The 22,348-nt window shown below is 37.9% G+C and overlaps 1 protein-coding gene across 2 annotated transcripts in view; it reads right to left on the bottom strand.

Moving 5' to 3' along the window:
• The window catches only part of LOC131160514 (uncharacterized), a 124,064-nt gene that overhangs the window by 8,279 nt on the left and 93,437 nt on the right, over nucleotides 1-22,348 (bottom strand). For both annotated transcript variants that reach the window (XM_058116285.1, XM_058116284.1), the window contains exon 11: nucleotides 8,291-8,356. In XM_058116285.1, the coding sequence (XP_057972268.1) occupies nucleotides 8,291-8,356 (66 nt within the window). The remainder of the gene's footprint in view (nucleotides 1-8,290; nucleotides 8,357-22,348) is intronic.

Raw genomic sequence — 22,348 nt, 5'->3', positions numbered from 1 at the left:
TACGATAGAACTTTGATGATCTCATTAGCAAGTTGGACATGATTAATATTTATAATCCAACTTGAGGGGGAGTGTTATAATCCCAATTCCAAGTATCATTGTAAATAATACACAAATTAGGAAAGTGGGTAAATATTGGGGATTTGATATTATTCAGTAAGGGAACTGTTTCCTTGTTTAGAATAGGTAATCGTATTATATATTAGGATATACATATGAACAAATTAAATGCAGAAAAGATTCACAACTTCTGCTTACAAATTGACATGAAAGATTGGGTGCACCTTATAAGAGGCCTTCTCGACTTTGGCCAAGTTGGAGACTAGTACTTTGTATTCGCAAAGTAGTCTCCTACCTCAACCTCACAACTACCTAAATTGTTTTAGAATAAGCTTAACAAGTACCAGGTCTCCCATGTTGAAGTGCAATCGTCTTCTCCCTTGATTGTGGCCATTTCTTCAACCACTTCATAGCTTTCTCCAAGTAGGATTGGGCAATCTTTGCATTTTGATCTCCATTCCTTGGTGAACGCATATGGTTGTGGACTCTTTCCTTTATAAGGCTCATCCACTAGATGAGGTAATTGCGGTTACTAACATGTAACAAAGCTCAGAAAGGATTCTTGTTGGTGGTTAAACTATTTTTTTTATAGAAACAAAGTTAAGCCACGCCAAAGTAGCTACACCCAATTCCTATGGTTGGCATTGACACAATGGTGGAAGTACTTCTTTAATAGCGCGTTGCATCCCCCCATTTGGCAGTTTGTGGGCAATAGCTCCAGTAGATGCCAAGCTTTAAACTGAAGATTCTGAAAAGATTTGACAACAAGTTTGTTGTGAATCTTGCATCTTGGTCACTGATGCCTTAAGGAACACTGCACTACTTCATGATATGTTTGAAAAACAATTGTGCCTTCTCCTTTGTCAAAAAAAATACTTTAGTGCTCTTATAAAAATGTTGTACTTAGAAAGCTGGTCTATAACCACAAGTATAAAACCCATGTACTTGAATTTTGGCAGGTTGCTTACTTGCTTATGAAGTCAAGTGAGATATTTTTCCATAGACTATTTAGCATTAATGGTTCTTTTGGGCATTATAAGCATGTTTAGTGGCTAAAGGAATCTCTTAGGAGTATGGTGTTAGCTATAAGGAAACATATGCTCTTGCTCTTGCTCTTGCTCTTGCTCTTGCTCTTGCTCTTGCGTCTAGATTTTAAGAATGCATTTCTGCATGGGCATCGTTATGAAGAGGTTTATATGTTTCCACGTAGCTTTCTCATCTTTCTGGTCATGTTTGTTGCCTGCACCTTGCTCTTTATAGCCTGGCACTAATCATTGAACAGCTTCACTTCACATCTTGCACTGAGAGTAAATTTTTTTATAGCATATTACTGTCTTCAGGTCATTGTTTGGAGATTGAAACTCATTTGAATGTTGATTGGGCTTGTGATATTTTTATTTTAAGCATACCATTTGTTTCTTCTTTTTCATTTTTCTTTTTTTGTATTTTTCTCAATGATTCTCATATTTCTTGGAAAGGTAAGAAACAACTTGTCATTTCTACTATTGAAGCACAACATTGCATCATGGCTCATACTTCTGATACAGTTGTATACCTCCATTGGCTTCCCTTTGATATGGTGTTTCCTTTTCATCTCCCACTCCATAATATTGAGACAACAAGTGTCATTAAGATGGCTACTTTGTCAACGTATTTAATTGGGGGTTATAGCTTTACCTTCAGTATCTTCTTCTCTGCAACTTGCTAATATTTTCATGGTCTCACACCTTTCCTTTTTTTGAATACTTGGCAAACTCTCAATGTTATCTGCATTGCCATTGCAAGTTTTGATAGGGATGTGAGGATCCAAGAAAAATGGCATATATTGTAAATATTTTTTTTGTTGGCGTTGTTGGGCTTTTGTGGAGCCTAATTGTGTCTTAATTTGGATGATAACCCGACCTTTGTTTAATTAGAGATTTTTATCCTAAGGCTTAGTCTATGGAGCAAAGGCTTGGGCTGTGAGGCCCAAGCCTTCGCTCCATGGACTAAGCAGTACAAGCCGTACTCGTGGGGGTCCGGGGGCAACGCCCCCAGGGAAAATATTTGGAGCCCATTCGGAACGGAACCCTAGGCGCAACATATAAAAAGGGTGCTTTCGGGTGATTAGGGTTCTAGTGGTTGTATCCGCGAGAGAGAGCAAGAGCGAGAGAATTGTATCGCCGCACTCTCTATGCTTTCTTCCTGATAATATTGAAATCCCTGCAACTCCGTGGACGTAGGCAAAATTGCCGAACCACGTAAATATTGTCTTGTGCGTTTGATTGAATTTTTCTTTGGCGTTATTCTTTCTCTATTTGTTTCTCACAGGTTTCAGGAATTTGTTCGTACATTCCTAACAACTGGTATCAGAGCCTAGGGTTAGGTTCGAGTGGGAGCAATGGCAGAGGAAGTAGGAAGGGCGTCTGGAATAGAAAAGTTTGATGGCACAGACTTTGGATTCTGGAGGATGCAGATCGAGGATTATCTCTATGGGAAGAAGTTACATCTACCGCTTCTAGGAGAAAAACCTGCTACTATGAAGGACGAGGAATGGATTCTCCTTGACAGACAGGTATTGGGAGTTATAAGATTAACTCTGTCCAGGTCTGTTGCACACAACGTCGTGAAGGAGAAAACTACAGCAGATTTGATGAAAGCTCTATCTGGTAACCATCAGCAAATAACAAGGTACATCTGATGAAGAAATTATTTAATTTAAAGATGACAGAAAACGCATCTGTAGCACAACATCTGAATGAGTTCAATACTATCACAAATCAATTATCGTCGGTAGAAATTGATTTTGATGATGAGATTCGTGCACTGATCGTTTTGGCTTCGTTGCCAAACAGTTGGGAGGCAATGAGGATGGCAGTAAGCAATTCTACTGGAAAGGAAAAACTGAAGTATAATGATATACGGGATATAATTCAGGCTGAGGAGATTCGCAGAAGAGATGCAGGCGAAACCTCAGGATCTAGCTTTGCCCTAAATCTTGAGACCAGAGGCAGAGGTAATGACCGAAATTTAGATCGGGGTAGATCAAAATCCAGAAACTATAATCGAAACAGAAGTAAGTCCAGACCTGGCCAAAAGGGACAATGCTGGAACTGCGGGAAAACAGGTCACTTTAGGAGACAATGCAAAAGTCTTAAGAAGAAGAGTGAGGATGATTCCGCTAATGCTGTAACAGAAGAGGTACAGGATGCACTACTTCTTGCAGTAGACAGTCCACTTGATGATTGGGTTTTGGACTCAGGAGCTTCATTGCATACTACTTCACACCATGAAATCATACAGAATTATGTAGCAGGAGATTTTGATAAGGTATATTTGGCTGATGGTACAGCCTTGGATGTTGTGGGTATGGGAAACGTCCGGATGTCACTGCCAAATGGGTCTGTTTGGTTACTAGAGAAGGTACGACATATTCCTGACCTGAGAAGGAATTTGATTTCTGTCGGACAGCTTGATGATGAAGGGCATGCGATGTTGTTTGCTGGTGGCACTTGGAAAGTTACAAAGGGAGCCAGAGTATTGGCTCGTGGAAAGAAATCTGGTACTTTATACATGACGTCAAGTCCAAGAGATACAATTGCAGTTGCTGAAGCAAATACTGATACAAGCTTATGGCACCGCAGACTTGGTCACATGAGTGAGAAGGGGATGAAGATGCTGCTGTCAAGAGGGAAACTGCCGGAATTGAAGTCTGTTGATTTTGAATTGTGTGAAAGCTGCATCTTAGGAAAGCAAAAAAGGGTGAGTTTCTTGAAAAGTGGCAGAACACCGAAGGCTGAAAAATTGGAGTTAGTGCACACGGATTTATGGGGTCCTTCTCCTGTTGCATCCCTTGGGGGTTCAAGGTACTACGTTACTTTCATTGATGACTCAACCAGAAAGGTATAGGTTTATTTTCTGAGAAATAAATATGATGTATTTGAAACTTTTAAGAAGTGGAAGGCTATGGTTGAGACTGAGACAGGTTTGAAAGTAAAGTGTTTGAGGTCAGACAACGGAGGAGAGTACATAGATGGAGGGTTCAGAGAGTATTGTGCTGCACATGGAATCAAAATGGAAAAGACCATTCCTGGGACACCACAGCAGAATGGTGTGGCTGAGCGCATGAACAGAACTCTCAACGAGCGTGCCAGGAGTATAAGGCTACATGTTGGATTACCAAAAATTTTTTGGGCTGATGCTATCAGTACTACAGCTTATCTGATAAACCGAGGACCTTCAGTTCCCATGGAGTTTAGACTTCCTGAAGAGGTTTGGAGCGATAAAGAGGTAAATTTTTCTTAAAAGTTTTTGGTTGTGTTTCTTATGTTTATGTTGATTCTGATGCTCGTAGTAAACTTGATGCAAAGTCCAAAATATGCTATTTCATTGGCTATGGTGATGAGAAATTTGGCTATCGGTTTTGGGATGAACAAAACAGGAAAATCATCAGAAATAGAAATGTGATATTTAACGAACAGGTTATGTACAAGGACAGGTCAACTGTAGTGTCAGATGTCACAGCGATAGATCAGAAAAAATTCTGAGTTTATTAACTTAGATGAGTTGACTGAAAATACTGTCCAGGAAAGGGGTGAAGATAATAGGGAGAATGTAGAATCGCAGGAAATTCAAATACACCTGTATCTGCGGTCCATAGATCTTCCAGGGTCACTAGACCTCCACAGCGTTATTCACCTGCTTTAAATTATCTTTGCTAACTGATGGTGGTGAGCCAGAGTGTTATGATGAAGCCTTGATGGACAAGAGTTCAAGCAAGTGGGAGTTAGCCATGAAGGATGAGATGGACTCCTTGTTGGGGAATCAGACATGGGAACTAACTGAATTGCCAGTAGGGAAGAAGGCTCTGCACAACAAGTGGGTATACAGAATAAAGAACGAACATGATGGTAGCAAGCGCTACAAAGCCAGATTAGTTGTCAAAGGGTTTCAGCAAAAGGAAGGCATTGACTTTACAGAAATATTTTCTCCAGTTGTGAAGATATCAACAATTAGACTGGTACTGGGAATGGTGGCTACAGAAAATCTACATCTTGAGCAATTAGATGTGAAAACGGCATTCCTTCACGGTGACTTGGAGGAAGACATCTACATGATTCAGCCAAAAGGGTTCATTGTCCAGGGATAAGAGAATTTAGTCTGCAAACTGAAAAAGAGCTTGTATGGTCTAAAACAAGCTCCAAGACAGTGGTATAAGAAGTTTGATAGCTTTATGCATAAAATTGAGTTCAAGAGATGTGAAGCTGATCACTGTTGTTATGTTAAGTTCTTTGACAATTCTTATATCATTTTACTGCTATATGTAGATGATATGCTTATTGCAGGGTCTAGCATTGAGGAGATTAATAATCTGAAGAAGCAATTGTCAGAACAGTTTGCAATGAAGGATTTGGGAGCTGCAAAGCAAATCCTTGGAATGAGAATTATTAGAGACAAGGCTACTGGTACATTGAAGCTTTCACAGTCAGAGTATGTGAAGAAAATTCTCAGCAAATTCAACATGAATGAATCTAAACCAGTGAGCACACCCTTGGGGAGTCATTTCAAACTAAGCAAGGAACAGTCACTGAACACAGAAGAAGAAAGGGACCATATGAGCAAGGTGCCCTATGCTTCAGCTATTGGCAGCTTGATGTATGCTATGGTGTGTACAAGGCCAGACATTGCACATGCAGTGGGAGTCGTGAGTAGATTCATGAGTAGGCCAGGAAAGCAGCATTGGGAGGCAGTAAAGTGGATTCTGAGATATTTGAGGAGTTCATCAGATACATGTCTTTGCTTCACTGGTCCAAGTTTGAAACTGCAGGGTTATGTAGACGCTGATTTTGCTGGTGATAATGATAGTAGAAAGAGTACTACTGGATTTGTATTTACTTTGGGTGGTATAGCTATATCTTGGGCTTCTAATTTGCAAAAGATTGTTACTTTGTCTACTACAGAAGCTGAGTATGTTGCAGCAACTGAAGCTGGAAAGGAGATGATTTGGCTACATGGTTTCTTAGAGGAACTGGGTAAGAAGTAGAAGATGGGCATTCTACACAGTGACAGTCAGAGTGCAATTTTTCTTGCCAAAAATTCGGCTTTTCATTCAAAGTCGAAACACATACAAACAGAATACCACTTTATCCGTTACCTTGTTGAAGATAAGTTGGTAATACTTGAAAAGATATGTGGATCTAAGAACCCAGCAGACATGTGTGACTAAAGGTGTTACTATTGAAAAACTGAAGCTGTGTGCAGCTTCAGTTGGTTTTCTAGCTTAAGGAGAGGAGGTTGAGTTGCAAGGACGAGGTATTGTTTTTCAGAAGGATTGCAGTTGATATTGGTGATTGAACTAATCTCCAAGTGGGAGATTTGTTGGGCTTTTGCGGAGCCTAGTTGTGTCTTAATTTGGATGACAACCCAACCTTTGTTTAATTAAAGATTTCTATCCTAAGGCTTAGTCCATGGAGCAAAGACTCCATGGACTAAGCGGTACAAGTTGTACTTGTGGGGGTTCGGGGGCAACGCCCCCGGGGAAAATTTTTGGAGCCCATTCGGAACGGAACCCTAGGCGCAACATATAAAAAGGGTGCTTTCGGGTGATTAGGGTTCTAGTGGTTGTATCCGCGAGAGAGAGCAAGAGCGAGAGAATTGTATCGCCGCACTCTCTGTGCTTTCTTCCTGATAATATTGAAATCCCTGCAACTCCGTGGACGTAGGCAAAATTGCCGAACCACGTAAATATTGTCTTGTGCGTGTGATTGAATTTTTCTTTGGCGTTATTCTTTCTCTATTTGTTTCTCACAGGTTTCGGGAATTTGTTCGTATATTCCTAACAGGGGTAGCTTTGTTTTCTGGGGTAGTCATAGGTTTTGTTGTAGCCACGTGCAAGGTCTTAAATTTCGATTTCGACTCAAATTTCAAAGCTCCAAAAGTATGGAAATTTTGACAAAAATTTCGATTTTGATTTCAATTTAAAAAAAAAACAGAAACTAGTAGTAAAGCATGGAATTCTTTGTAAAACTTTAGAAATGGTTAACAAACATAAAAATATAAGTTTTAAGACTAATATATTACAAATTAAATACATCTATGTTTTGTATGAGGTGGAAAAGTTGTAAAATAGTACGTGTATCAAACATGTTTGTAAGATAATGTACACTAAACATATTCAATTAATGCAAATAAAATTCTTAAATCATTTAAATATTGTTTATTATATAAATATTGATAATTTAGACATGAATGGTTAAATAAAATATTACTAAAGTTTATTTTTTTCATATAATTTCAAAAGCACTTGTGATAACCTTTTGTTTCAATAAAATAAATTAAAAGAAAATTTTCACTTCACTCTCAAGGTTTTGATAAATTTCGACAAATTTCGCTAAAATTTCGAGGTTTCGATAAGTTTCGGATGATTCGTTGAGATTTCGACGGAAATTATGCAAGACGGAAATCGACTGCCATTTCGATTTCGAGGATGACGGAAATCGAAAATTTCAACGGAAATTTTGATAGTTTCGTGGAAATTTAAGACCATGGCCATGTGCTTAGCTCCAGGTCTAATTGCACATTATTTATAGTCTTCAATTCTGGTTAGACAGAATATACAGTGGAATGGTCTTTCCGGAAAAATGACAGGCACATCAAGTGAAAAAAAAAAGGAATAACTTCCTTGTTCACCATTAAATCTTGTTAGTACCTTATTAATTTTCTTTTATATTGCATGCATATTTCTATATGAAGGAAATACTTATATTTGTTTTGGCCTTCAAATAAGAAACATTAGATAATCCAACAATTCAATTGTCCACGTGTACTGATGTTTAGGGAAACATGAATCTAAAAGCTACACATTTTCGTAATAAATGGGAATATCACATCATTGGTAGCATAAACAACCCACATTATGGTGCTCTCCCTCTTCCATGAAAGAGAGATACCATATACCAACAATATAAAACACAAAATAGAAATGCTTTTCATTGTATGATCTTGGCTCTTGAAGCTATTTATGGCATGAGAACAACCTTTGAAAAAATAATAGTTCTCTACGGTAGCAGCAGAGTTAGAGGGAATAATTTAGGAAACGGGAAATATTATCACTGCATGATTAACATAAATGTGCAGAGTGCAGACTAAGCAAATGAAAGGACAAGTCAAACCACTTAATTCAACACTTTGATCATGGATATCTGAAATGGGAAACTTTTAGAATTAAACAACTGGTTCCTATAAGAAGTACCTTTTTCAGTTCAGCTTCAAGTTCATATTTTTTCTTCTCAAGTGCTCCAATCTCAGTTGCCAATTCCTAAAAGAGGCCATTAACTTTGAGCATTTGGTACTCATTATGGACAAGAGACCAAAAACAAATTTGATGCATTCTAACACATGCATAATCAAAATAAACAATGCAGAGAACACTTGAACAAAGAGAAGATAGAATTTCTTCCTAATTAACATATTTTACACAATAACCACTTCAGGAAGTCAGGCTTATATTATAATGTCAAATCTCAACATGCAAACACATTTGGAGGTGGGGATTATGAGCTGCACTAGATGCTGTAGGAAAGCCAAGCAGAAAGAGAACTAATGTAGAGTTAGAGCATATTAAAGAGAGATAAGTGGGAAGAAGAGAGAAAGCAGATAAGAGAACCTGAATTTTCAATTCAACTAAATAGCAGACAGCCCAATTTAAGAAATTCTAATAACTAACCCTAACATATAGAGAAAATTAAAAGTTACAAAATAACCCTGACATAGTCGTTTTTTGTAGAACATTGTCGGATCATTTCCCAATTTTGTTAGAGTGTAGTTAAATTAGGAGGGATCCTTCTCCATTTAAGTTCAAAATATGTAGCTTAGTCCAGTCTTTTCAATTTATGTTGTGACTACTCGGAGTGAGGATGTTGGCAAGGACAGTGAATGTATTAGGTTTATAAAAAAGCTCTAAGCACCTAAGTGTTCCAAAAAAAAAAAAAGTGGAATGTTGAGAATTTTGGGAATATTAGGGTTAAGAAGAACAACATTCTTTGTGAGCTTGATATGTTGCATGGTAAGGAAGAAGAAGAGGGTATTGTGAAGTGTCATAAGTCTAAGAAGAAGTTGAAAAATGAGCTTGAGGAGGTGATCTTTAAGGAAATGAGAAGCTGGAGACTATATATATATATATTTTATATGGGCTAGGGAGGATGATTGTAACTCAAATCTCTTCCACAGTTGGCACGTGCTAAGAGAGTTGGAAGTGAAGGGAGATGAGGTTACTTTCGATCCTTGCTTGTTAGCTACTAAGATTACAAGCTTTTTTCGCTACTTGTCTGTAGACGAGGATTTTTGAGCACATATGTTTGAGGGATTATGGAGTCTTATTTCTAGAAATCAGGTGATCTGGTTTGAAAAGCATTTTGAGGAGACTGAGGTGAAGATGGATTTTTTTGGAATGGATAGGCATTAGCGCCAAGTCCGAATGGGTTTACTATGGCATTTTTCAAGATTGTTAGGATGTTGTTAGGAGGGACATAACGAAGGTTTTTAATGAATTCTATTTCCATGGGATCTAGGGTACAAATATAAACTCCACTTTCATTAGTGGTGACTGAGAAGAATAGGTCTATAAAAGTTGTAGATACCTGTAAGTCTAGATACTAATGTGAAAAAGATTATTGCTAAGTTTTTGACACATAAGTTGAGTTCTGTGAGAGAATGTACCATTTATGAAGCTCAAAGTGCTTCTGTGGGAGATAGACAGTGGATGCTAATTTTGTAGCTAATGAGGTTCTTGAGGATGTGTTGTGAATGAAATAATATTTGCATAGCGGAATTAAACACAGCAATTAGTAAAGAACAAATATGGAACACACACACAATATATATGAAAACAAGAACAACAACAACAAAGATTTACGTGGTTCGGCAATGCCAACATCCACGGGAGCAATCGGCAAAGGTTTTCACTATGTAAATGTCAAAGAAGACAATACAATACAATACACAATGATCTTCTCTTCTAAATACACTCAAACAAGTGTATATATAAAGTTTCCTTCGGAGGTATCCCCCCAAAACCAACCAACTTAACGTTCATATTCAAATTTTGAATTCAGCCTCGCTGCCCAAAACAAAACCGTCGATGGCTTCAGAGACCCTGCAACAGTTGCTCGACGGAATAAAATACCAAGAGCAGGAAATCTGGAAATTTGTCAAACCGTCGACGGTTTCAAGAAAACCGTCGACGGTTTTCCCTATATTGCTGATTTTAACTATGTTCTCCTCCTTGTGTATGTCAGCCACTTCAAGAAATAAGCCACCAAAACACAACAATCTCCACCTTGGCGAATTTTTGCCCCTTAGGAGACCCGAAAAACATAGCCCGATGCTCCATCTTGACCTTAGAACATTAAGTTGGGTCCGTCTCCCTTCTAACACTTGGAGACATGAAGCAAGTCCAAGCAATGCTTGAACTTATCAGTAGTAACCGGTTTTGTCAAGATGTCTACTGCGTTTTTCAGATGTATGAACCTTCTCCAATACAAGTTCACATGAAGTAATCAGTTCCCAGGCTCTATGGAACCTTACATCAATATTCTTGGTTCTAGCATGGTATACTTGATTCTTCACCAAATAAATGGCACTTTGACTGTCACAATGCAGCACAACTCCACCTTACTGTATACCTAGGTCCTTGACCAAATTGGTAAGCCATAAGACTTCATTTGCTGCTTTGGCAACTATCATATATTCAGATTCAGTTGTAGACAATGCCACCAAGGATTGTACCAAGGACCTCCAACATATATGTCCTCCCACAAGGGTAAAGACATAACCCTTTGTAAACCTTCTATCATCTATATCCCTTGCATAATCAGCATCAACAAACCCCACAACTGATGGACTATCCTGTTGCTTGACGAACATGATGCCATAACTAGAAGTACCTTATAAGTATCTAAAAATCCATTTGACGGCTTCCCAGTGCTGTCTACTCAGATTAGAGAGAAACTTACTCACCACACTCATTACATGTGCTAAGTCTGGTCTAGTACACACCATGGTATACATTAAACTCCCCACGGCGCTAGTATAGGGGACCTTTGACATGTCCCTGATATCATCATCTGTACTTAGGCATTCAGCAGTAGATAATTTAAAGTGACTCACTAAAGGTGTACATACCGGTTTAGCATTAGCCATGTTGAACATTTCCAACACCTTCTTCACATAACCGTCCAGAGATAGCCACAACTTCCCTGCAGTTCTGTCCCTGCGAATCTCCATCCCAGGTATTTTTTTGGCTGGACCAAAGTCCTTAATGTCAAACTTTTTGTGCAACAAACCATTTAATTGATTTACCTCAGTTAGATCCATCGCAGCTATTAACATGTCATCGACATATAGAAATAAGAAAATAAGAGAACCATCATCAAGCTTATTCACATACACGCAGCAGTCATACTCACATCTTCTGTAGCCTATTTGGATCATATATGACTCAAACCATTTGTACTATTGCCTCGGAAACTGTTTCAGCTCGTAAAGAGACTTCTTCAACTTACAAACTAGATGCTGTTACCTGGGTTCACTGAATCCCTCCAGCTGTACCATATAAATCTGTTACTCCAAGTCACCATGGAGAAATGTCGTCTTCACATCTATTTGTTCCAAACGCAAATCATAATGAGCTACTAAACCCAACACTACCCTGATGGAAGTGTGTCGGACCACAAATGAAAAGATTTCATCATAATCTATTCCCTTTTTGTGTGAGTACCCCTTTGCTACTAACCGTACCTTGAATTTCTCTCCTTCCTTTTTTGAAATTGCTTCCTTCTTCCTATATACCCATTTGCAACCTATCGCTCTCTTCCCATTTGGAGGCTCCACCAACTCCCAAGTTTGATTTTTATGCAATGACTCCATTTCCTCAATCATAGCACCCATCCACATACTTTTCTCCTGGCCGTGCACTGCCTCTTGAAAAGTAGTTGGATCATTACAACTGGTAATGAAAGCATAAGATACTAAATCTTCAAACCCATACCTTGGCGGTAGTCTGATAGTACATATGGATCTCCATATAGGAATATGTCGACTTGCTGGTTTCCTGAACTAGAACTCCTTGCAACTATAAGACCGAGATCATTATCATTGCCCTGAGTTTCTAACTCCACCTGCACAACATGTTCGTCTCTGCTCCAGTTTTCTGGCTCCTGTTTCTCTTCATCATCAACTTGAGTACGCTTCACCATAACTTTCTCATCAAAAACTACATTCCTACTGATCACCACCTTGTTTACCATTGGATCCCATAGCTTGAATCCCTTTACACCCTTTTGATATCCCAAAAAGATGTAGCGTCTAGACTTTGCATCGAGATTCGATCTCTCCTCACTAGACATGTGTGTACATAGGCTGGACAACCAAATACCTTCAATTCAGAATAATCTGCTGCATTTCCTGCCCATACCCCTTCTGCCACTTTCCCTTCTAGTGATGCCCTTGGTGATCGGTATACCAAGAAAAAAGTCATATTAAGTGTCTCTGCCCAGAAGTTCTTTGGAAGCCTTACATTAAGCCTGAGACACCGAGCTCTTTTAACTAGAGTTCAGTTCATCCTTTCAACCACATCATTTTGTTAAGGTGTCCGGAAAATAGTGAAATGTCTCTTAATGCCTTGCTGCTCACAAAACTCCATAAACCTAGAATCAGCGTACTCGATCCCATTGTTTGACCTAAATCATTTGATTCTCCTCCCCGTCTGGTTTTGCACTTCAGCTTTCCACAACTTAAACTTGACAAACGTATCAAACTTGTGCCGCATGAAGTATACCCAGACTTTCCATGAGTAGTCGTCAACAAAACTCACAAAGTAAACATGTCCTCCTCGTGATGCCACTCTAACAGGCCCCCAAACATTAGAATGTATGTAATCAAGAATACCTTTTGTCTTGTGAATAGCCAATTTAAATTGGGCCCTATTTTACTTTCCAAGAACACAAAATTTGCAAAAATTCAACTTACATGTTTTCATACCTTTTAAGAGTTTCCTTTTATGAAGTTTTTTCATGCCATGTTCACCCATATGCCTAAGCCGCATATGCCACAAAATGGTTTCATCAAATTCAGAATCTATAGTTGTAGCTCCACCTACAATAGTAGTTCCCTACAGTGTATAAATATTTCTATCTAACTTTTGCCCTTTCATCACCATCAAATTACCTTTGCACACCTTCATAATCCCACTTTCGGACTTGTAATGGAATCCATTACAATCCAAAGTGCCAAGTGAAATGAGACTCTTCCGTAGGTCCGATATGTGTCTTACATTATTCAAGGTTTTCACAACACCATCAAACATTTTAATTCTAACACTTCCAATGCCAATGATTTTACAAGAGACATCATTGCTCATAAGAACTGAACATGAATTTACCAACCTGTAAGTGTTGAACCACTCCTTATTTGGAGTCAAATGGTAAGAACATGTCGAGTCTAGGATCCATGAGTATGTGAGGCGATTCAACCTTGAAGAAACTAAAAGTACATCACCATCACTGCAAACTAAATTTTCTTCTTGAACTACATTTGCTGATTTTGAAGTTCCTTCATGCTTTTCAGTATTTCTTTTCTTCCAATTCGAACACTTCGGTTTAATGTGCCCCTTTTTACTGCGCTTATAACACCGGATATCTTTTTTCTTCTTGGATTGAGTTTGGGATTTTTGACTCGATCCATTTTTAAATTTTCCTTTCCCACGATCATGATTACCTTTCACCACAAGTCTTTCTCTGTGTGAATTATCATCGCAGAGTCTCATCCTTTGATGAAACCCCAACAAAGCACTTGTCACCTCCTCCAAGTTTAAGTTCTCTTTCCCCCATGTAAGAGTAGTAACTAGGTTCTCACATGTGTGAGTCGCTGGCAAGCAATTCAGTAGCATAAACGCCTTATCATTTTCTTCAAATTTTACATCAACCCGCATTAAATCACTTATGACTTGATTAAATGCGTTGATGTGTTGATTCAAGTTTGAACCATCCACCATCTTATGCCAATAAAGACGCTACTTAAGAAATAATTTGTTAGTAAGGGATTTAGACATGTACCGACTTTCAAGCTTTTTCCAAAAAGCCGTAGGACAATCTTCCTCCATGACATGATAGAGCACTTCGTTGGCCAAGCACAATCGTATTGTAGCAACAACTTTGGCCTCTAATTCTTTCCAATTAGCCTCAGCCAAACCTTCCGGTTGAACACCATACAAGGCCTTCACCATCCTTTACTACACAAGTAAATCGTTCACTCACCTCTACCACAAACCGAAGTTTCCAGTTCCATCAAATTTGACAACATCAAATTTTGTAGATGGAGTGCCCGATGCCATAACAACAACACTCAGATACCAATTGTTGTGAATGAAATAGTATTTGAATAGTGGGATTAAGCGCAGCAATTAGTGAAGAAACATACACAATATATCTGAAAGCAAGAACAACAACAACAAAGACTTACATGGTTTGGCAATGCCTACATCCGCGGGAGCAATCGGCAAAAATTTTCACTATGTAAATGTCAAAGAAGACAATAAAATACAATACACAATGATCTTCTCTTCTAAATACACTCATAAAAGTGTATATATAAAGTTTCCTTCAGAGGTTTTCCCCCAAAACCAACCAACTTAATGTTCATATTCAAATTTTGAATTCAGCCTCGTTGCCTGGAACAAAACCGTAGACGATTTCAGAGACCCTGCGACGGTTGCTCGACAAAATAAAATACCGAAAGCAGGAAATCTAGAAATATGTCAAACCAGTGACAGTTTCAGGAAAACCGTCGACGGTTTTCCCCAAATTGTTGATACTAACTATGTTCTCCTCCTTGTGTATGTCAACCACTTCAAGAAATGAGCCACCAAAACACAACAACATGTTTAGAGGAGGAAAGATTTTTTTGGGGGGAGGGGGATGGATTTTATGGAGGCTTATGTTGAGCTAGTTGGAATTTTTCAGATTAAGTTGTCATGAGGATGAGGTTTGATGAGATGTCATGGGGCTGGATAAGGGGGCATTTGTCTAATGCTTCCTTTTCACTATATTTTAAGTGGAGAGCCTAGGACATGGTTTAGGGCTTCAAGAGGGGTCAGACAAGGGGATCCACTTTATCCATTTTGTCTTTGTTCTGGTTATCATGACTAGGTTGGTTCTTAGGGTTGTATATAGAAAGTTGGTGTGAGGGATCAGTGTAGGGTGTGAGGGGGCTATGGTGTCTCATCCTTGGTTTGAAGATGACACTATGTTTCCCTAGATGATCATAAACAATCTTTTTTAAATGTACTCACTATTTTCAACATTTTAGGAAGGTTGCTGGGTTAAAAATTAATTTAGGGAAGAGTGGTTTAGCTTTTATTAACTTGAGTGACTCTAGATCCTCTGAGTTGTTTTCTTTAGCTGGGTGTACTATTTTAGATTGCCCTTTGACTTGAATGCCTTTAGGTGGTAACCCTAGATCGGTTGGCTTTCAAGTTTTTACACTAAAGAAGGTGTCTAAGCAGTTAGATGTGGAAGGTTTCATTATTCTTTATAGGTGGGAGCATGGTTTAAATAAAGGTAATGGTCAACGTAATGGTAATGACCAGTGTAATTGTGACGGCCTTTGCAGGTTTTATGTAACGAGTAACATTCACAATGTCCATGGATTCATTTTTTGCATAAGAAAACTTGTAGAAAACATGCATATTCATGTCTTTATACCCTAGGACCTTAAATACCAAATTTTAAAATGAATTTTAGTAAATTTTAATCAACTTGCATGCAACATATATTGCAATATTGAATTTCAACTTGGTCTTTGAGTCATTGTTGATGAGAAAAGCACTATATTGGCTAGTTTTCACCACTAAATTTGATTATAAAGGTAGAAAATCATAAATATAATGAAAAAAAAAAAAAAAAAACCATAACATGTTTATTGCACATAATTCATAACTTCATACTCTGAATCATGGTTCAACCATTCAAGCTTCATATTTCATATGAAAAAAAATAGTAAGATACATAAACATGTCAATGTCAAGTCTTAAGCATAAATCAAGTAGCACATAAAACATGGTAGATGATACAATCACATAAAAAACATAAAGCATGCCTCACTAGTTCGTAGTCACTCTAGCCCCAACTCCCAAGTCACCACCATACAAAATGGCGCGGAGGAACCTCATAACTTGCATCTCTATCATCACTCTGAGTTTGAGAGCTGCTACCATGCCCACTTCCAACTCCTTCAAATAAGTAATTAAAGGAACCTATATTATGGGCATCTTTAGTTTCATCTGGATATTGTTTAGATGAAGAAGAATATTGGGAAATCTAAGATTAAGGAAATTATTGTTGAGGTGGTGGTGGTGGTGGATAAAGGTGTGGATATGGAGAGGGGAGGTGGGTAAGCAACGTAGGATATGGGTAGCCTAGAATTGGATAATAGAGTGGAGGTGGATTAATAGTGGGGTTGGGGGGTTGTGAAGGATAATAGGGTCGAGGTGGATAATACAACTCATATGATTCGTCAATGCCAAAATCAGAAAAACTTTGTTTGACACCTTGGTGATGGGGGTCCTCATATGCTCTATGCTCATGTTTACTAGCACTTATTCTTCTTTGACTGCTACCACTTGCCCTACCAACATCACTTCCACTTCCACTACCCCCACGGCCACACCTAGACTATGAAGAACAAGGAAATTTAAGAGGAGGTGAGGGAAAATCACCTATATTAAAATCATTCAGTATAGATGCTAAGCCATAATCTCCTCCAAAGGCATGACTTGGCTGAACTTGCCCACCTTCACCAAAACCACCACCAGCACCACCACGAGCACCACCACTATCATCAAATTCATCACTTCTATGACTATCATCATTACCAGTAGGAGGATACAAACCACCACGATCATCACTTTGACTTGCAAATGGACTAGAAGTCTTTTCAATTTGTGCGACTTGAGGATGAGGTGGTTGTTGAGTTTAAGATTGAATACCACAAACAATAGCATCGTGAACATCATCTTCGTGAACACCTACAATATGCTTTCTTGTAGAACCTAACCGATCATCAAACATGATGATCACTCCTCTTTCCTTCCATATGCCTTCAAAGCCCTTTATCCATCCATTTGAACTCTTTATACTCCACATTCAAATAAACACTCTAAACTTCACAAGCACTAAGTGGTTTGACTCCTTTTTCAACCTCTATGGCCATGCTTAACATGCTTGGCAACCAACACGAATCAGCAACATGGGCAGTAATGTGGTTGTGCATCAAAAAGAGAGACTCTGCACTGCTAAGTTTTTTCCTCAACTCCTTCATCAATTTTTGATCAATTCTAGGTTGCTTGGAGCTTTCGCTTCTTTTAAGTTCAAGACCCATAGCCCTCAACCTAGCTTCAGGAGTATCAGGGCTAATCCATTGCTGATCACTTCTAATATCTTCATGACTTTCACTTACAGAGGAAGTGCCCCATGATCCCCACCATTTTGTCTTAACCCTACCTGCACTACCATTAACACCTCCTTCATCATAAGAATGCCCACTTCTAGCTCTAAACTTTTGTCTTTCTTCCCATTCTCTAAATCCTCTAAGACTCTCCCTCCTTGCAAATGTAATCTCACAGTCTTCATCATCTCCAGATTCATTAAACTGCTTTTCTTCTCAAGATTCCATATGCAATCTCTCTTCCAAGTCTTCCCTCACCTTTTGCTTCTCTTTCCTTCCTTCCCTTATATTTTCTAAATGTTGCATCATGTACGACCTAACTTCGGATGAAACACTAGGACAGTTAGAAACTTCCCCTTGCTCATGGGCTAAGCATTGTTTCAATCTTGTGATACCCTCTTTTATTTGTTTCCCACAAAATTTGCACTTCACATGATACCTATTTCCAGCAATAATTTCAGAAAATTGCCATCCAATATCCTCACTAGGCCCGATACCACTCCCTCAACCTTGACCCTCCCCTCTCCTCAAACAAGGAATCTTCAATTTCAAGCCTTCAAAGAGTAGCTGCAAAAGGGAAGGAAAACAAGAGCAAAAAACGAAAAGAAGGATGTAGTAGTAGTATCATAAAGTGAAGACTTGCAGCAACTACTAAACAGTAATAACTAGTAACTGGAGAGCAAACACAAAAAGAAGTACTAGTAGTATTGTAGTTTGTATTTGTTGTAACTTGTAAGTACTAACTAGTTACTAGTAAGTACTTAGTAGTAACTAGTAACTACTATTTTAGTTTTCAATTGCTAAGAACTAGGTTATTGACTAGTAATTTAGCAATTACTAAGCAATTTACTAATAAATTTATAAGTTATAATGCTAGTAAGTACTAACTTTAACTTAGTATTTAGTAAGTAGTAGGTAGAAACTCTACAAAATTTTAATTATTCAGTAACTAATGATTACGTCAATAGTAAGACTAGTAAGTACTAACTACTAAGTACTGACCACTAAGTAGTTAACACTTAGTAAGAAATAGTTAATACTTAACAGTTATAGTAATAACTTAAGCATTTTATGGGATAAAACATTTAATTACTAATTTATAAATGGAGAAATCTGAATATTTGAAAATAAAATAGTATAAGGGTATAACAATGAAAGCACATAAAATCATTAAATACACAAGTTAATTTCATATTCTATGAATCTAAATACACAAGCTTCAAGAAATTCTTTTTTAAAAAAGAAAAAATCATTGAAATGCATTTCACTTACCTCATTTAGGCCTTGGGGTTTTTCCAGTTGATATTTTATCTCAAATCAAACCCTCCTTGACGTAATTGAAGTTTTTGAACCTTTAGAAATGAGGTATGTAGGTTAGACCTAACCTAAATGAAGAAGAAATCAAACTTAAAATAAAATAAAATAAGATAAGGCATTTACCACTGCCGAACATATCTGACATTGGTCTTTGAAGAGAGCCTAATCCTTCAAAACCTTGATTCAAACTTCAAATTGTCTTTTTGATTCACAAAACTAGGACATGCATGGTAAAAATGTGTTTCAGAGCCATAGAAAGAAGGAGCCAAGAGAATGGGGGAAAATGGGTAAAAAAAAACCCTTATCCGCTGACTGCCATGTGTATGTCCCATAATGGACATTACGGAGCTGTAATGGTGCAGTAACTGACGATACGGTGTGTAACAGTCTATTACTCTGAATTTCATTGCACCCGATATTTCGTCCCATAATGCTCTCATTCTCATCCAATTCCATTAATGGCCATTTCAGCCATTATGGTCTGATTTTTAGTACCATGGGTGGGAGGATTATCTTTGTTTGGGCTCGTTTTTCTATCACCCCAATCTATCTCTTGTCTATTTATAAAATTCCTTTGGGTGTAGCTAGAAATATTGAGATAGTTACAAGAGATGTTCTTTGGTCCACCATGGAGGAGAATACAGGTCATTTGGTAGGATCGTTGGGGGGGCATTTGTAAGACCTAAAAAGGATGGGCAGTTTGGGTCTTGGAAAGTTGGTGTCTAAAAACATTGATCTAATGGATAAGTGGCTATGGTCTTTCCCCTTAGTGGAAATTTCCTTCGGCACGAAGTTTTTAAAAGTAAACTTGGCATGCAGGGTAATGGATAGGATGCTAATATGGGGCTAAGGTGTTTATTTTGGGGAGTGGAAACCATATTCAGTTTTTGGAACATTTGGGTGGGTGATGCTGCACTTTGGAACTCTTTTCCTTATTTGTATAGGCTGTCCTCTTTGCATAATGGTTTTATTTTTTCATTTTGTATTCCATTGGAGGATCAGATTTCTTGGGACTTTCATTTTTGAATATTCCTTAATGATAAGGAGGTGTTGGAGCTTTCTTGTTTGTTGTTCTTGTTGGAAGATAGTCGTCTTTCCTCAACGAGTGGCTATAAGTCGTGGGTCCTTGACAATTCACGGAGTGTAGGTAAAGGTATAAAAATATAATGGTGCGTTAGAGAGTTTCGATTTTGCATTTCTGAAATGGTGCAGTAATTGATCAATAGCTCCATTTCTCATCTTTTTTATCCTCATGTATCTAAAGCTAGGATCTTGTTTAAACATTAGCTTTAGACTTGTTCTTTCACTGTGATATGTGGTAAGGTATTGGTAATGCCAGTCATTTGAGAGATGCAGCCTCCAGATGAGGAAAAGAGATTCCAGTTAAGTAAAGTGGTGCTGCAAGAATAAGAGTCAATTGTAATTAATCCTCGTCAAATGGAGAGTCTGAAACGTCAATCACATTTCCAATAGGTGATGCTTACACTTGAGTAAATTGAAAGTTGTACCTACTTAAGTAAAACCAAAGGAATAATGCACTTTAGGTTCATGATTGGATCTACAGATGGTGAGAAATATTCCATGTTTTATGTTTACAGCAGAATAGTAGTTGATGTATTTCTAATAGTTAAGATTTTAATAAAAATGAATGACCTAACTTGAAGATAGGTCTCTCCCTCTATTTATAATGCAAATTTATATACCTTCTAATGACAATAATACCCTTACTAACTCTCACTAATTAACATACTAACACACTCAATAATAATACTAAAAGACATATATAACCTCTAACACTCCCCCTCAAGCTGGAGCATAAATGTCAGTAGCTCCTAGCTTGTTACAAATGAATCTAACATGAGCAGCATGTCTGACTTCACATAAGCGGTTGTAAGTTTCTCTCGAACAAAGGGGAAATAAACTTCAATGTGCTTTGTCCGCTCATGCTGATTCAACACTTGACCTTGACACCACAATTTGTTTCTTACTTTTCCAAGAAACCAAATTACAACCAACCAAGATACAGTACTCGGTGGTGGATCTTCGATTGGAAGGCAATCCGTCCCAATCTGCATCTAAAGGACCTTGATAACGATATAAAGGACCTCTCCCAGGTACACCTTTAATATATCTCAAGACGTGAATTACTACGTCCCAATGACTTGTCTTTGAAGAATCTAGAAATTGACTCACAACACTTGTTGCAAAAGATATATCAGGCTGAGTAACTGTGCGTTCAACTTTCCAACAAGTCTCCGATATTGTCCAAGATTAGGTAGCAAATCACCCATATCCTACATTAACTTGCTACTAGATCAACCGGTTTAGATCCTAACAAGCCAGCTTCATCAAACAGATCAAGAACATACTTCCTTTGTGACACAACATTCTCGATACGAGATCTTGATACTTCTATACCCAAGAAGTATTTCAATGGTCCCAAATCTTTGGTCTAAAACTTAGTCTATACAAAATGTTTGAGACTCTGAATACCTTTATCATATCATCTGTAATAACAATATCATCCTAAAAAAAAACAATAAGAATCCTACCCGATGAAGTATGACAGTAAAACACGGAATGATCCACAACACACTGTCGAAGACCAAAATCAAGTACTACAGAACTGAAACAACCAAACCATGCTTTGGGAGACTATTTTAAACCATATAAAGCCTTCTTGAGCCAACACACTAAGCTTGACTCCCACTGAGCAACAAACCCAGGTGGCTGCTCTATATAAACTTCCTCCTCAATGTCACCATGCAAGAAGGCATTTTTTACATTTAACTAATGCAAAGGCCAACGACGAGTAGTAGCCAAGGAGATGAGCAAACGTACTAATGTCAGTTTGGCAACTGGAGAAAAAGTATCAGAATAATCCAAACCATACACCTAAGTGTATCCCTTAGCAACAAGGCGAGCCTTTAAACGAGCCACAAAACTATTAGGGTTGACTTTCACAGTGTAAACTCAGCGACAACCAACCACAAACTTGTCAGGAGAAAGAGGTACCAAGTCCCAAGTACCAATGTCATGTAAAGCATTCATCTCTTCAACCACAGCATCCCTCCACCCCAAATGGGCTAAGGCTTCCGAAATAGATTTAGGAAGGGTAGTAGATGACAAAGAAGTGACACAACAATAATAGGAGGGTGATAAGGAGTCATAAGAAAAATATTTGGGAACAAGGTCTTCAATTTCGATTTTGACTCAAATTTCAAAGCTCCAATAGTACGGAAATTTCGATTCCAATGTCATTTTTTATTTTGATTTGAAAAAATAACAGTAATCAGTAATAAAGCATGGAATTATTAGTGAAACTTTAGAAATGGTTAATATGCATAATAATGTAAGTTTTAGGACTAATTTATTACAAGTTAAATACATCTATGTTGTATATGAGGTGGAAAAGTTGTAATATAGTATGTGTATCAAATATATTTGTAAGATAATATAAATTAAACATATTCAGTTTGTATAAATGAAATTC

Source organism: Malania oleifera, chromosome 7 (assembly GCF_029873635.1).
Source record: "Malania oleifera isolate guangnan ecotype guangnan chromosome 7, ASM2987363v1, whole genome shotgun sequence".
Taxonomy (NCBI): Eukaryota; Viridiplantae; Streptophyta; class Magnoliopsida; order Santalales; family Ximeniaceae; genus Malania; species Malania oleifera.
The sequence above is the reverse complement of the archived record's forward strand: the minus strand, read 5'-3'. Positions and strand labels throughout refer to the sequence as shown.